The sequence below is a fragment of the Biomphalaria glabrata genome, chromosome 4 (genome assembly GCF_947242115.1).
Source record: "Biomphalaria glabrata chromosome 4, xgBioGlab47.1, whole genome shotgun sequence".
NCBI classification, from domain to species: Eukaryota; Metazoa; Mollusca; class Gastropoda; family Planorbidae; genus Biomphalaria; species Biomphalaria glabrata.
The window spans coordinates 8,899,140-8,917,179 of NC_074714.1; the positions used below are offsets into that span (position 1 = coordinate 8,899,140).

An 18,040-nucleotide genomic window follows, 5' to 3' on the forward strand; every position below is an offset into this window, starting at 1 on the left:
TGAATTTCTGAGTATCCAAAGTCTGTTCAAATTAACATATAGTAGCCGTTCTAGCATTAGCGGTGTCATTAATGACATGTATCTTCTTATCTTGTATATTACAGACGTTACTTGAAAAAAAAAAAGATAATTACGTCCTACGCATTTCATATGTCAATCCAGTCATGCATGCAATGACTTAAAATCTTTAAGTCGTTGGTTTCCCTGGCTGATTCAAGTAACCCATGCCATTCTCTATTGGCATTAGGGAAGAAGAAGCACTTGTACCATGCTGAAGAACATTTCAGGAGAGATGGCATCTTGAGGAAGGCGAGACTGCTGGCAGACAAACGGGAATTGAGTTGGTGCTACCGTGAATATGTCCACCAATATATCGTCCATCACTTGGTGGAAAAATAAACAGTTTTTGTATGCATGCCAATACACACACACACACACAAATACACACTATAAGTGAGGTGTGTTTTGGTCAGAGATGGGTATAGGCTACTGCAGTTTACATTTAGGCCAATGCTCGTCAGACGGAGGTCGCTACTTCAAAAAGGAGGGCATGTATGTTCCCTTTTGCGGACCTCTAGTTACCTACGTAAGATGGAATTATCTTTTTTGTTTTTGAATGAATTTATAGGATATTTAAAGATATTTAAACAGAATAAATCCGACTCAACTACCACCCTTACAAAATTGTGAATCATATCCTCTTTGAATAGCACATATTATTAATTCACCCAGGCAGAGCCAATTTTTAACTACGGTACCACTACAGCCCAATATAACCAACACTCTTTATGGCAGAGCCATATGTAGGCCTATGTTGTTTTGTTTTGTTTTTTTGTATGTATATGTCTTTTGTGTGTGAATGTTCGTATTTGCATCTATATTGTTATAGTAACTTTGCTGGGGTGGACTATAGTAGTAAAACTGAATTAGCACAGACTTTAGATACCATTATAAGAGCCTAAATGGCCCAGCAGCAAAAAACTGGCTAGAAGAAGAATAGCATAATAAATAAATAAATTATAGCTATTATATAGCGCTACTTTCATGCATATAGCATGCTCAGTGCGCTATGGTCCAATCTCATTTGTGGACCAGTGGGGGGGGGGGGGTATGATGGTATCTGGGATAAGGTTTTCCGTGCTGCCTTTAGGCCTTAGGCGCTCAGTAAACACAACTAGTCTTAAACCTCCTTCAAAGCCAAGTCAAGTTCTAGCGTACTTAGCCTGCTCTCGACCACGCTTCCCACTAAAGACAATAATAAAGACAAAAGTAAGCTAATTTGCTTCTCTCTCCTTCGCCTTTCATCACACCGAGACCAAACGAAGCCGTGAAACCATCCGAGAGATTTTCCAGGACGTACATTTTTTTTAAAAATTATTATTAGTTTTTCATATGGTTTACAGTGACCTTATATGCTACACTGGGTATTCACATGAATAAGAAAGTATGAAGTATGGTTTACGTGTTGTTGTTTTATGCCCATTATGCAGTCTGTGTGAGAACAACATGTGAAGGCCAAGGTCTCCGAATAATGCGATGTGAAAAGAGGACGGCAATACTGTAATCGCAAGGTCCCAGCCATATACGTATTGACTCCCCCTTTTTTTCACTAATAATTTTTTCTTTAAATATGATAAGGTGGTACATTTTTGGGTTAGATTAATAACTTTATTTTGGGGGCAAAAAGAAAACTAGCAGTGTTCATCGTTTTTAAGGCACGGAAATTTAAAAATTAATAACGCATATAGATCTACCTATAGGACCTATAGATCAATATTAAAGTTTATTCATTACTTGTATAGGTCTGTGACTTAACCCTAACCTTGTCCAGAGCAATGCCGTGGCCTTGACATTCTGCCAGATAGGAATGAAAATCAAACTTTTATAGACAGAGAGATAAGATTTATAAGCATAAACTAGATCTAAGTAAGGCAAGGTAGATCTACCTAAGTCTAGATCTAGACTCTAAAAGCTCTAGGCTAGTTTTTACATAGTAATAAGTAGTGTAGATCTAGATGTACAGACTGAGACTACACACTTTTCACTCTACACTACTTATCACTAGTAGTAATACTAGTAATACTAATAGTACTAGTGTACTACTAGATACTCAGGATACTGACTAGACTAGAATCACTACTACTACTAGTACTATAGATCTAAATTTGAAGTCAGTATCACTGAGTATCTATAACTATTTCAAACGCTAAAAATTGTCCATGACCATATATTCATTAATTTAATATTAAAAATATTGTTTAAAATCAGAGTTATTGCTCTATTACATAGGTTTGTTATTCTATTATTCAGAGTTAATGTTCTTAATGTTTATCTCTTCTAGTTTAATATTCTTTTTTTCACCTGTTGCTTATACTATACTATTTTTTTTTCTTCACATGAAAGAACTTGTACAACAGTAAATATGTCAATGCCAATCTTATCTCAGTGCCATCCCAAGTCAAGAAACATTATTTCATTATTCAGCTCAAAAGTCATGAATACTACTAGCCTTACAGGAAATCTTCAGGCTTCGCTGAGGCATTTCCCATGCTGTAAATGTGCAAGTACTTTTTCTAAAAATCATTTGTTGAGAATCAATAGGAGACGTTCTCATGTGCTGCTTCAACCATCTAATCATGCAAGGATAATCACAGGACAACATTCCATGACATGGTCATACTTGAAACATTCAGTTAGGATTTCAGAAAAACAGACTACATCAGTCTCTGTTCTCAATACAGCATGTGTTACAAATGTCCTTCAGACTTCAACCAATTTAGTTGTTCCCAGTTCCCATTTTCATTTAAGCTCCCCAGAGCAATGGACGGCATTAAAACCCAGTAATGACGCAGAGGATCTTGCACCGAGCTCTTCGCAGCAAGTGCGGCAACAAGGCACATTGCAGGCAGTCAAATCATTTAATTTTTCAACAACTAAGTTCATCTTGGACTCTTCACCTCATTCTTTGCAACCTTACCTCAGGCTGATTAGATTTGACAAACCAATAGGTAAGATATTTCAGTACAACTAAAAATAGTTTGCTGCATTTTTTTTTCTTACTCTTAAACTTCAATATTTTTTTAACTTTTTTTTTCTACAGTGTAAACATTTCTTTGAAATACTGAGTCCAGAAATTCAATTATGTTTAATAATCTATGATTGCTTTTATGGTTGTGCAGGCACGTGGTTATTGTACTGGCCATGTACTTGGAGTATTGCTTTAGCAGCACCGCCAGGATGTATGCCAGATTTGAAATTACTATCGCTATTTGGTGCAGGTGCTTTTTTTATGAGAGGAGCTGGATGTATTATCAATGATATGTGGGATAAAGACTTTGATAAGAAGGTAAGATTATTTTTTTTTTATCTTTGGTGAACTGAATTTAGAGCATCTTCTGCAAAAATAAATTCTATAATCTGCTGCCCTCACTCTGACAAAGTTAAAAAGATTGTATGTATAGGACTATATATATTCTAGTTATAACTGTTAAATTGAAATATTTAACAGTATTAATTTAAAAACACTATTTTTCAAAGACATTTCAAAGAAACCTTACTAAACCCTTGAAACTGTCAGTAAATTCCAAACTTCCAATTTTAGTCTGATTTTAAAAGTTAAAAAAATGTATAAAATGTATGCTTGAGTGAAAAGCAAATAAACCATAATTGCTATTAGCCTGTTTATGTGTGTTGATCTTTACTAGTATGTTATCAAAGAACAAAATAGCAAATTTTTCTGCAGTGTTTAACTCTTTCTCTCCTAAGGGACGATATCGTAGATTTTTTTCTTTAAAGTCGATTAAGTGAGGATATTGCCGTCGGTGCATTTAAACATCTTTGTTTCGTTCCTATTCTTGGTTAATAATTTTAAATGCTTATATTCTAAATCTACGTGATTTCCGCATGCAGAATAGTACTCTGTTTACTTCCTTCAACATGGTTTTAATATTACAGAGCATTTTGAAAGTCGTCTTTTTTTGTTTGTTTGTGTGTTAAAATGGAAATGGAGCCCGGCCCATCTGGAGGTCGATCTACTAAAACTTGTAGATCTAAATTATATTTGGATCAATAAGTAAGAAAGAAACATTACTGATTCAGATAACAGTCACATTCCTCGTCCCATATGCTAGGACAAATTTGTACAAATACTCCTTCTTCCCTAGTGCTATTAGAGCATGGAATGGGTTGCCTGAGCTAGCCAGGAAAACCAGTGTTTTGGCAGAATTTAAGTCATTGGTTAATTTGCATGACTAAATGCATGACGCGTAGGACGTAATCATCTTCTTTTTTGAAGTAACGTCTGTATTATATAAGAACAGTGGTTTTGTTTTATCTGTTCATAGTGATAGTGATAGTTCTAGTGTCAGTGTTAGATCTAGATTCTAGACAATCTAGATCTGAATCTGAATTAATCTGCTGATGAACCTGCCACGCCCCCTCCTAAAACTAAACATATTAACACAAAGAATACATCTAGATCTAGGCCTGTTTCAACAAGTTTGAAAAATGCAGAGATGGGTACTAAAACAGAAAGCAAGTTTAGATTTATTCCTTCCAGTAAATCTAGCTAGATCTACTTCAGCCAATGTAGTATATACATTATACAGGTGTCAACATGAACTTACTCAATTCTGAGTCAACTGAGCTTGACTGTTTTTTTACTCTACTAGATTCCGCAATAGTTGATAATCTTTTTGATGCAGTCAACATAATAAAAAAAAACAACACTCCAGCACACATGACATCCATTTTTACAAAATGGAAACCAGTTTCAAACAATGAAATTTATAAACTTCTGGCCATGACCACAATGATGGGATTAGACTCGTTGTTACCTGCCGCACATCCATATGGATTGTTTTAAATACCGCAGTTACTACATGGAAGTTGTTTTTTGATCAGGCAAACACTATGTAAATAGCAATTAATCACTTTTATTTGAATTATATCATGTACAGTGTAATTATTGTCTTACTGGAACTTAATGTTGCAAGTTGTTTTTTTCTCATACATTTTCTCTGGTGGTGACCTTGGATTATGTGCTCCAGTTTTGTACTCTATGAGTTTTTTTTATTGTTTGAGTGCCAGTTCTATTTCATGAAAATATGTATAAGGATTATAAAACAATAGCATTTTATTCAGTTTGAAATAGAAATGATCTTATGTGACTTGGATTACATTTTTTGTTGTCCATTGGTGAATTTTCAGATTTTCATTTTTACTTTTCATAAAGCAAAAAAAAAAATCTCTTCAATTTATACACTTGATTTTGTAATATCTAAAAAGAACATTCATTTTCCTTTAATTCAATATCAAAAGCATTATTCTATGATTGTAAAAAAAAAGTTATACCATTTTAATTATAACCTGTTAGTGCACTACAATCAGATTAAATTAATAATTTAGTCAGAACGTGGAAAATAATTACGGAGAGAAAGAGTTAAGTTTCAACAATTTTAGAGGCACTCCTTATTATCAATATCATCAACTATACAAAATGAATATATATATATGATATTTATAAAGCAACACAGTTTATAACGTTTAAGGGCACAGTGATGTTTGTGTTTTTTATATTCCTGTTCAGAATTTTAAACTCTTATTACTTCTTCTTATGTAGTTCTTGTCATTGATTATGCCCAGGTCGCCAGAACAAAAGCAAGGCCATTAGCTTCAGGGGAGTTGACTTATTTCCAAGCACTTGTCTTCTTGGGGACTCAACTGTCCTGTGCCCTTGCCATCTTACTGCAGCTGAACACATACAGGTAGTCCAAATAATTGATCTTGCTAAAGATGTAAGATTACACAGTTAGTAATTAGTAATAACAACGAACAACAACATGTGGGTTGAATTTAAAACTTGTAAGTTACTAATCATTTTATGAAAACATTTAATATTTTATTTTAATATTACATTACACATAGGGCTTGGGGGTTTGATATTACTGTCACTACAAATGTTAAATATTTTTTAGACTAAGAAATGAAATACACACTTCCATCAGTTTATGATTAGTTTTTATGTAAAGAGAAAGTTTGCGATTCTCAACAACATCTATACAAGAAGTAGAGCTTATTTTTTTTTTACAAAATCAAAATTAATTTATATACATGTACCAACACTGAAGTCATAAAACAGTCTAATGATAATCATTTAAATATTAATGAGTCCACAATTGAAAATGTTAACCATCTTTTTATTTCTCATGTATATTGCCTTCAGTTTGTGCCCCTTTAGTTTGCTGGACTTGCTAATAGCTTTAAGAAAAGAATTTTACAATAGACCAAAAGTAGTTAAAATCTTTAATATGTGATTACCATTCTTTCAGGATCTGTCTCATGGCTTTCTGGTTCCCAAACATAAACTGATGATTTTATTTAATGAGATATTTTACAGTGAAGTTGATTCACTAAACTACATAAATTAATAGCATATTAAGTTAAACAACATTGCAAACAATACTAGTATTAATATATAGATCTATTTAGAGTGAAGTTGATTCACTAAACTACATAAATTAATAGCATATCAAGTTAAACAACATTGCAAACAATACTAGTATTAATATATAGATATCTATTATTCTCTACAACTTACCATATCACGCCAACAGCTGACCAACAAGTCAATGATACTTTCATCCTCACACAACTTCAATTAGGATGGCAGGATCTCAGAACTTTCTCTAAGAATTGGTCTCTAGAATAAATAGAGATAAATGACCATGTGTTTTCCACTTTACTGAAAGGATAGTGGTGAATTGAACAGATCAACAGAAGAACAATTAAAAAAAAATAGGTTTAACAATTAGAAAAGAAATGCAATGCTGCCCCAAGAGTCTCACACTTACTGAAATACAGCCAACAGCTCTAGGATTTATTACTTAAACACAGTGTATCATGGTGTGTCCCAAATTTGTGTATATAAAAGTGTGTCATGGTGTGTCCCAAATTTGTGTATTGAAAAGAATTGGTGCACAAGAGGAACAAAGCTACACAACACCAACACAGCCATTTCCCTAAACAATACAACAGAGTTAAAAGTTTATGTACCTCAAATAAGTACACACATTTTGTGGACCAAAACATATTACCAATAGTGCAGTGTAAAGTATTAATAGATGGAAGTTACCTAATTAGTTTCATTCATGCTGCTTTGCTTTTTTTTTTTTTAAATGAGAATTGTCTTATGGAAGAAAGAGGTTGTTTTTCCAGCAGGTTCTAATGTCTTGCTTTTAAGACTAGGGTTGTATGCATGGAGGAACAGTCCTAAGTAGACATTGAAAGGATATAGCTGTTTAGTGTGTCATGGTTTTACAATAAACTCTTCTTTATTTGACAGTATTTATCTGGGAGTAGCCTCCATGGGGCTAGTGATAGTGTACCCACTGTGTAAGAGATTCACCTATTGGCCACAGATAATGTTAGGTAGGTTACAAATAGCTATGTGAATAATAACTTGTGACAAAGACAATTTAATTTATCTTTCAAATAGTAAGGGTTGATGGGCATGTCATGATATAAACTGTGCCTAACGGGAAAAAAATTGCTACAAACACTCAGCACCATCCTGAATCAATGAATGAATTGATTTTGTATCAAGAGTTGGTCATCAAAATACATCACAGAACAGAAATTGAAATACTTTTGAAATGTTTTTTTTAGTCTTCATGTAAATTAGTTGAATATGATGAAATAATTTATAGATTTTAGACTGTTTAAAAAAAAGTTAAGTTTTAATAAATATTTGTTCACTTCTAATTGTCCCCATTGAATATACAGCATATTTTGACATGTTCGCACACAAAAGCTGATAGCTAAGATATATAAAAATAGCCTTCTTTCTTATAGATAAGCTTGTGATTATCTTGGATAGATAAGAAAAACTGTGTTTAGATGCTATTTAGTACATATTTCTTTGAAAGATGACAGATAAGCTTACAGATTCTAATTAAAGAAAACATCAAAGTGTAAATATCTCTTTATTGCCATTTGTAGCAGATGAATAGATCAACCTATATACCCCAGCCTAAAGGGAAATTTGTTAAAAGGATGAAAGCTTTATTAGCAAGGGGAATTAATATCTAACATGCAGTCAATAGACATCCAGGAGTAAAAATTTGGTGCTGCGAAGTTTAGTAGAACCCAATTGGACTAATTACACATGTAATAAATATTAACAAATACTATAAGAAAAAAATTAGAACCTTGTAATAAATTAATATCAGAAAATGTTATTAAATACCAGTACTATATTCTCTAATTTGCAACATTTTGTTGACCAAAGTAATGGCTACTATTGCCTATCCAAAAGAACAGAGATAGCTTAGTGTGTGTGTGTCGTAGTACAAAAAAAAAAGTGAGGTAGAGGGTCATTATAGGAGGGAAAAAAAACAACAAACTTAGACAAAAGCTATCAAATCTGATCATGTGTTGTGTGCTGCTCCAGACTGTCATCTCAGTGGTCTCATGTTTGAACCTTACCCACCATCATTCTGCTGGAGGTTTGGGCTAGGATGTAATAATCTTCAATTCTGAAGGAACATCCCAAACATGCAAAACATTTACATTGTATTTTTGCTGGAATTTTTATTTACATATAATTACTAAATGAAATTCAAATTTGTTTTCAAATGTCTCAATTATTTTCAATCCTAAAGTATTAATATTGCATTTATCTTGCAAGATTAACAGATTAACAATTCTAGTTTTATTTGAAATTTAATTATGAAAAAAAAATCTTAATTAATCATTTTATTTAACAGATACATACATAACAAAATTCTATTTTACATGAATATTATAATCTATACCTTTTTTGTTTTGTTTCATTAATCTACATATACAAGTTTTTTTAAAAGCCTGACATTTAATTCAATTTAATCTAGTTATTATGCTTATCAAATTAAAGCAATGTATGAAAATTTAATGAAATCTCCAGGACGAAGCATGTACAAATAAACAGGCTCAACATTTTTAGTTTTTCCAGATTTGACAGCTTTATTCAATTACAGGGCTTACTCTTAACTGGGGTGTCCTGCTGGCGTGGTCTGCACTCCGAGGTTCATTAGAGCTGCCTGGTTTGATCTTGTACCTGGCCTGTACCACGTACACCATTGTATATGACACAGTGTACTCACACCAGGTACATGCAGTTAGTGGTAGACAGGGGATACACTTGGTGGGAGTTGTTTTTGGATAGGAAACTTGTCTCTCTACAAGCAGGGAAAAATATAATGTCAGGCATGGACATTCCTGTCTAAAAGCAGGGAATGTAATGTCAGGCATGGACATTCCTGTCTAAAAGCAGGGAATGTAATGTCAGGAATGGACATTCCTGTCTAAAAGCAGGGAATGTAATGTCAGGCATAGACATACCTGTCTAAAAGCAGGGAAAATATAATGTCAGGCATGGGCATTCCTGTCTAAAAGCAGGGAATGTAATGTCAGGCATGGACATACCTGTCTAAAAGCAGGAAATGTAATGTCAGGCATGGACATACCTGCCTAAAAGCAGAGAATATAATGTCAGGCATGGACATTCCTGTCTAAAAGCAGGGAATGTAATGTCAGGCATAGACATACCTGTCTAAAAGCAGGGAATGTAATGTCAGGCATAGACATACCTGTCTAAAAGCAGGAAATGTAATGTCAGGCATGGACACACCTGCCTAAAAGCAGAGAATGTACCATCAGGCATGGGCATGTCTGGCATTAAGTAGAGGATGTACTTGTCAATAGGCAGGTCATTGTTAGGCAAATAACATACCTCACTTAGCATGTGATGTATCAGCCTGTCATTTGACAAGGACAAACCAATTTCTATGTGATCGGGGGGGGGGGGGGGTAATCTGTCTATATTGTAAAAAGTCAAACATCAGCATAATCTAAAAAAAAACACTTTAAAAAAAAAATTCTCTTGACCTTTCTCTGTAGCTAGAATGAACATTTGGATTTATGAACACAATTTTATCTACCAACTGCAACTTTTGATAGACTTCTACCAAACAACGTCTTCTCTTACCCTGCTGCTTTTCTATTTTGCACAATTTTGCTTCTTTTTACCACAATTTTAGTCTTTTCTTATATTAGCATTTTTCCTATAAAGAGATAATATCAAATGATTTGTTTGCTTGGACTGCTGAAAGCACATCTTAGTTGTTAGCAGTGTGCTAGGAGCAATGTATTGTTAATAATACAAGCCTATACAAAATAGATTACAAAATAAGGACAATAAATCTTCAATATATGGCTGTGTGGCTCACAGATTTGATCTTTGCTAACTGTTGTGTTTATATACCCCAGTACTTCCTGTCTCCTAGACTTTTGTGTTTGCATGCACTTATAGTACATTCCTGTTTTAACCTTTTACAGAAAAATCTTGTGTAGATGTTTTGTTTTTAGTTTCTTTGTGTGTTTATGTTTTAAAAATATTTTCATTTATTTATCTTTTTTTTATATAGAAAAAATTCAGTTTTTCTTGGACACACGTTAGCCTCTAGTTCACACAAAGTAACAGCCGAATGAATGCTGTATGGTTGATATGCTTTGTGCTGTTTTAGACGTGTTTAAATTCTGGTCCACCATAGTGCTTAAATCTGTTTTTTTGTCAGAACGTGAGGGATAATATTATTCTCAAATCGAACTATTACCAGAAACATTTTAAAATACCTTTTTCCTAAAATGTTTACATAAAATGTTGTTTTTTTCAATTGAAGTTACATAACATTAGCATTTAGGATTTAACTATTACTATTATATTTTTTTTACACTTTTAAAGGTAACTTCTTTATTTCTTTTTGCAAATTTATATTATCTTTGTCATTCCAAAAAATTAAAACTTCTGAGATTACAGGCAATTATCTTCTAGCCCATGTTTTTTTTTTTCTGCCTAATTCCTCTTGATCCTCAACCCCATAGAATTGTCCACATGAAACATGACTGCATGTACCAGTGATGAGTTTTCACAAGCATTTTCCTTTTACAGGCTAGGAACATTTTGTAGGCTGTAACACAAGATTGAACCAGGCAGATAAAAGACTACCCCCCCCACATAAATAAAAATTCTGTCCTGGAGGTTTTATGCAATAAGACTTGTCATTAAGGTCAGCTGTCGTTCTTCCAGGCTTCGCCTTCAATTATGGTGCCCTATTGGGGTGGGCAGCAGTCAGGGGCACAGTAGACTGGCAGATATGTCTGACCCTGTATTTTTCCAGTATATTGTGGACTCTTGTTTATGATACAATCTATGCTCATCAGGTAAGAACCAGCGATAGATATAACAACTTCAGCACATTTACCACATAAACATTGTGGATTTCTGTTTGATGTTGATATTTTTAAAATATAGTGTTGAAGCTTAAAAGGGCCTTAAATCTTAAAGCAAGAATTCAAGGTTTATTTTAAAGTTGTCTCCCTTGCTGAGTGTTAAAGAGATAAAGAGGCCAAAGTACTGTATGTATGTAAACACACGTGCTTAAAATAGATTTGGTTTTCAATAAGGTCGTATGGGTCATTGTGTTAATTTTATCAGTGGACCATAATTTTTTGGTACATATTGTAAAAAAAGATGTTCAAATGTGTGTCCAAATATTTTTTCCTTCATTAGATTATTATTTTCCTTAGTTTATATATTTATTTCTTTATTTTTGTTAACTATCTTATTTGTGTTGTTTTATTGTAATCGCTTATAATCTTATTAACTGATATTAATTGGCTACATAGACCTAGGCCACTAAATTAGCCAATAAAATATATATTAACCAACCAAGCACTTAAAAAAAACAACTATTAACCTTTATTTTATTCAGAATCATTAATATCTAGAAATGTGAGCCACATCTAAATCTATATAACCATTTTAATTCTCAACTATAATTATAACCCATACTACCAGGCAAATTGTTTTAGTTTTCATCTATATGACATACACAAAAAGGCTAAAGAATCTAACATATGAGTAGATTGTTGGTCTGTAGGGATCAGAAATGTTTTATAGGCTCTCATTCACACTATTGTGTGTGTGTTTGTGTGTCCTGTATCTTAAACTTAAAATGTAGTTTAGGGATTTCACTATTTAGCAAGATAATAGACATACTAAAAATCTGTGTTTGTACAAGTACACAGGCCCTGTATGTTATAAACATGTACATGTACACTGTGTTATAAACATGTATATAAAACTTAAAGAAATCACAATTAACATATTACATGTGATACAAACGTCTGTCATTTAATATTGTATTTTACTTTCTTTACATAAACAATTTTTGAAAAGAAAAAACAACAACCCAGTAACACACAAGTATTAAAAAAAAAAAAGAAGTAAAATGTTTGTCAAATGTTTGACATGTTTCGGATGTTACTTTAGAGTTGAAGATAATATACTTCCTAGTCCAAACCTCCCGCAGGATGACCGGGGGGGGGGGGGGGGGGGAATGCCAGTGGGCAGGGTATCAACCCAGGACCATCAAGATGACCGAATAACAGTCCAGCAAGCCCCCTAGTATTAATATTAGATCTATATTATTAAACTCTCTAGCTCGCGCTACATATTTTTTTAAAGGAAATTTGTCACTTGCCCTTCTGAAAATTAAAAACACCTAAAATGTAGATTAAAAAATATTGTTATGCACATAGTTGTACCCAGTATATGTATGGTGAGTCAATAGTAACTTGGTCTGTGGAAAAAATGACTCCAAACTCTTGCATTATGACCTGTTTTCAATAGACCATTTAGACATTGATAAACCACCAGATTTTGTAGACCCATTTATATTGTGTAGAAAAGAAATGAAGGAATATTTTGTTAAACTTTTTCACTGGTGTCTTAACTGATAATTGGAGCATGTTGCTTTTTTTTTTTTTTTTTGGGGTGGGTGGGTGGGTTAGCTCATTCAACTAAGGAGAGAGAGCTCTAGAATAATATTATTTGACCTTCCAAAAACCCTTGCTATCAAATATTATTCTTGAATCTAGGCAGCGAACACAAGAGCCACATAGCCATATGTCATTGTTTATTGTTCAATATCTTAGGCATCTAGATAGAGAAGTTATTTCTTTTCTGAAATATTTGTTATAAAAAAATGAAACAAAAAATCTTCAAAAGCTTGTATTCATTGTATTCTTAAGCTGCTAACTGTACTTGCTTCCTGTTCTCAAGTCAACTATTTAACCAGTGGAGTTGAAATATTAGCAGCTCTGTCTGTCTGGTCAATAGTTTATACACATTATAACAAGAAACAATTTAAAAAAAATAAATTAACAAATCAGTTGATTAATTATTGATAATTTATTATTTTGTTTGGAATCAAACAAGTGAGAGAAATTTTACTTGACAGATGTGGTGGCTTAAGTTGAAAAAGTCCCCTTAATACTTTGCTCAGAGAATTAGGTTGTCGCTTAAAAGGTTGAAACTAACAATAGATAACTATAAAATCTTGTATTTTTATAAGCACTTTCCTGGCACAGTGGTTAGTGTATTGGCTAGAGAAGGCTTGGGCCCTTGAGTTCAAATTTTTTCCTCTTAAAATGCATTTAAAAAGCGATCACTGTAACATTTACATTCACCCTAACCCTTCCCAATTGGTCCAAACAAGTGATTTGGCCATAGCGCATTGAGAAATATAAAAGCATGAAATTGTGTTACCAAAAACTATTAGTAAAAATATTTTATTTGTTATTGCTAGTCTAGATGTATTACAAATTTAATTACACGACTAATTCAAACTAATTACACTTAACATAAACTTTTTTTTTTTTTAAAGTATTTCTTATATCTTTCTTGTTCTCTGTTGCTTTTTAATAATGTCAAAAGAAAAAAAATAATTGCATCTGTTAAAACACTGTGCATCAACAGAGTGAACATATATTATACCTTATATAAACAGAACTACTTGATAAAACGAGAGAATATATTACATGTATTGTATAATTCATATACAAGGAACTACATGATCATACAGGTGTATACAAAAAAAGCACTTAAAAGAATCAGTATTTTGTTTTCTACTTGTGTTGTCACATCTCTCATTGTTGGGACAGTGGCTTGAGGTAGAACATTGATATTTATAAACCTTCCCATTACTTTTTTAAATTATCAAGCAGCTTGTTCAATGTCATTTCAAACTAAAAGTTCATTATTGTATTTATTTCAAGATTTTCGATAGCTGATTTTTAATTACCAGTACATATACTTTTTTTTGTAAAGTTTTCACACTTTTTCTTTTAAAGGATAAGTATGATGACATGCTGATTGGGGTGAAGTCCACCGCCATACGACTGGGCGAGCAGACCAAGCCCTGGATGGTTGCATTTACAACAGGGATGACTGCTGGTTTGACTGCCACAGGGTTCATGTGTGACATGACATGGCCTTACTACACTGCAGTTGGAATCACAGCACTTCGACTTGCCCAACAGGTAGCACGATTGAATGCCTTTCATTTGATTACGTCACAGTTATGTTCACAGAGTCTGCTATTCCTTTAGAAATATAGTGCCTCCTTTTTTAGTCAAATACATTTTTTTTAAAATTATTTTTTATAGAGATATCTCACTCAACAATGACATCACACTAATGACTCTTTTATGACTTCACATACCTTATCAAATGTTGCATAACTTATGAAATATTGAAAAGACTTCACTAAATGAAGACTTACACAGAACATTAAAATTATATAATTATCATCTTTTTTTTAATGGGAAGAACATTAACTCACTGTCAGTTTTTAAAAACTGGAAGTTTTCTTGGATTAGTTGTGCACTATAACCTAAATGTGTAAACCAGTAAGCTTCAGTCAGGATGTACTTGTTAGCCTTGGCTGCCTACCCACCTATGGGAAGGTAAACTCGGAATCCAAACATTTGCTGCCTTGAGGTGGGGAAGATTTTGGTAGTCGACCCTGAAGAAAAATCTGAAGCCAATGACTCAAAGGAACCTGCTACACCTTTATTCCCAAAGTGTTTCTTTTGTACACATCAGCTTGAGAGGAAATGATGTGTGGGCGACTCCATTCTGACTATAGGCAATGTCTAGGCATTCATTTCAATTGTATCCCTTTTATAATTGAAGGACGCTGAAATAAAATGTAAAGAAAGAGGAAATAATTTTATTTTTGAAAGATGAAATGATCTTTTAATTAACCTTAGTATTCAAGTCTAATAAACTTGTATTGTCTCCTCCTGACAGTTGTATACAGTTCGATTGGATAATGCTGATGAATGTGCCAAAGCTTTTCGTGGAAACTTTTATCTTGGTGCAGTCATGTTCCTTGGGATTATCTTCTCCAATCTCCTCAAGCCTAAAGAGAATGTTGAGAAAGAGCCCAAGGATGTGGCAGTGATCACTGACATATAAAATGACTTGTGCTGGCGACATTGGTTCCTTACAAGGTCACTGTGATTTTTGCCAATTTTTTAGAGACAGTTTAAATGTAATTTAGGAAGAATTTTTGTGATGTAGATGAGGTGTAAATGTTGTTTGTTTTTTTAATATGTTTCAGACATTCCTTCAGAATGAACATTATTACATCCAGGGGATAGAAGCAAGTGGGGGTTCAAAAGAAGCGCATACCACATGTAGCTTGTTGGGTAGCATTGGTTATAGTTTGTAGACTGATTTATGAGTATAATAAAATACTGAGAAATCATTATTTTTTAATTATTTACAAGAAAATGCTTAATAATAATAGTAATGCTAGTAAAAAAAAAAGACATTGGAAATAGTTAAATCAAAAAGCTTGTAAAATGTCAAGTGACAATATTAGTAAAACATTTGAAATTTTAGTTAATATCTATGTTTTCTGTGGTTGCAGTGATTCCTTCAGCTATTGTATGATCAGCTGACTGATTGTTTGGACGGAGCTGTCAATATAAAGCTCTGTTCAGTTCTGATTCAACTTCTTTTTCATGTTGTGTTCCTCCCTTGTAATTTGTAATGAAACTGTTTCCTCTCTACCTTTGAGGCATTATGATGCCAACATGCAAAGTTGAATGTTCCTAAGTCTTTTTCTTCTCTGAGTATGTCCATACTTAGAGAATCTAATGTTCTTTTTCAGAAGGACAGGTCAACTAGAACTACTTCATTTGGTGTTCTGTTAGTTGAAGTGCAGGATAATGACTGGATGGTGTAATGGTAAGAGATATCTGTTTTATGAAACACAAGTGAGAGCTCCCTTTACGTTCATGCTCATTCTTTGAAATGGTTGGATTGCTTTAATGAGCTCTCTGGTTGGCTGTCTGAAAAAAAAGGGCTTCAGGTCAGCTCAAATGCTGTTCAATCTTAGTTCTGACATCCTCATACAAAATGTAACAATTGGGTAACCCCCAGAGATGAGTTTCTGCCATTGGTCATGTCTGGGGCATAGGCCACCAACCAGTTTCTTCCAGTCTCTCCAACATCTTGCCCAACTGTTTCCAAATTTCACTGCCATGTATTTCTCTTTCTATGTGGGTGTTCCTGCTGAGAGCTTTTCATCGCCAGCAACTCTGAAGGATATTGCTTTTGACCAGAACCAGTCTTGGACTCAATCACATTTGAAGGGTTAAAATTTGTGTACTGTCTGAAAGGCAAACCATAGATATTTTTGTAAGAAACCCTTCCTCTGTTCTTCACTAGCTTCAACTTGACTTTTCCCATAACTGAGCAAGTGTCAGATTTATACTCTGATGCCATGATAAATTCATGATGGGATTATTTCAGACATTAATTTTATTATTGCTGCTGTATTTATTTCTTCTGTTGCATTGTCAACATTTCCTATAACAAGATCTATCAGTGGATCATAAAATAATTCCACTAAATACTTCCTCATCGATTATAATATATCTAAATAAGCACATGCAAATGAGTAACTTTTAATTTCTGCATCAATCTAATGTAATTTAATCATGTCTTATAATCAGTATCTATTATAGATAAAACTACTTTTCACATCTATGACCTTTGAGCCAATGTCTCTTAGAACCGACACCTTTTTTTCTTTTTTAAATATCCACTCTTAGAATACAAATTACAGATGAATTTTTTGGTTGCTTTTAACTCGAATATCTTTTGTGGTGTTCTCAGGCGTTTGACAAAGTTCTTCGGAAACATTTGTGTTCAATTTCAATGGTACCATTGGTGCTCTCATGTCTTTATTTTCAAATTCATTTTTATTCATGGGTCTTATTTTGTTTTAGTTGCGATAATGCTAATGGACTGTTGATCTACTGTATTCATAACTTGGTTAGTCACTATCAGAGTAACTTCATTCTATTAACACGACTTTGTTCACTTGAGCTGATTTAATTATTATAGTGACTATAGTATAGTATATATATATATATAGTATTATGTCTTCTCCAATTGTCTGGCTATGCACCAGAAAAAATAAAAAGTAATGTTGCACATAACCATAACTATCAATTAAATGATCAAAAATAGACAAGATTACGGCACATTTCATAATCACATTATTTCATATGCTAGGACAAATGTTTACAAGTATGGTACTCCCTTCTTCCCTATTGCGAACAAAGCATGGAATGGGTAGCCTGAATCAGTCAGGAAAACCAATGACTTAGCAGAGTTTTAGGTCTCTGGTTAACATGAACAGGTCTAGAACCTAAGAGTATATTCTTTTTGAAGAAATGTCTGTAATTTCTAAGAGAAAATGTAAATGCCAGTGTGCATGAGGTTGAGGTCTTCATAAATCTAATTGAACTATAAAATAAAACTCAGCTGCTACTGCTGAAAGATTATAATTTAAAATGTTATGATTATTAAAACTTATTGATCCTATTGCTAGTTTTGCTTTCTTTTTCTGACTAGAAAAATTTGATGCATGATTGCTATTTATTTTGAATGCAATAAAGTTCAATGTATGCATGTTCATCAAAAGCTTGTACAAACAGGTGATACATACACTCATGTACACAAACACACAGACAAATGTTATAGTAACAAGTTTATTTGTTAGATATCCCTCATTACAACCTAAGCTCCATGTGTGTATCAGCACAGACTGAAATACTTAGGAAACTATTCATTGTATAT

The 18,040-nt window shown here is 33.2% G+C and overlaps 1 protein-coding gene across 3 annotated transcripts; it reads left to right on the forward strand.

The window, feature by feature from the left end:
* Positions 1–1,830: 1,830 nt before the first annotated feature.
* LOC106051624 (4-hydroxybenzoate polyprenyltransferase, mitochondrial-like) lies at positions 1,831–17,811 on the forward strand. Of its 3 annotated transcripts, none has more exons than XM_056026679.1 (8): positions 1,831–1,936; positions 2,404–3,008; positions 3,180–3,346; positions 5,644–5,765; positions 7,343–7,428; positions 11,126–11,259; positions 14,233–14,421; positions 15,194–17,811. In XM_056026679.1, exons 2-8 carry the CDS (start codon positions 2,423–2,425, stop codon positions 15,359–15,361), a joined length of 1,452 nt encoding a protein of 483 aa, XP_055882654.1. In that variant the 5' UTR covers positions 1,831–1,936; positions 2,404–2,422; the 3' UTR covers positions 15,362–17,811. The 3 variants fall into 3 exon arrangements, with proteins under 3 accessions (XP_055882654.1, XP_055882655.1, XP_055882653.1); XM_056026680.1 differs by lacking the exon at positions 11,126–11,259 and adding an exon at positions 9,015–9,145 and having other exon boundaries at positions 1,840–1,926; XM_056026678.1 differs by having other exon boundaries at positions 1,840–1,926.
* Positions 17,812–18,040: the final 229 nt, after the last annotated feature.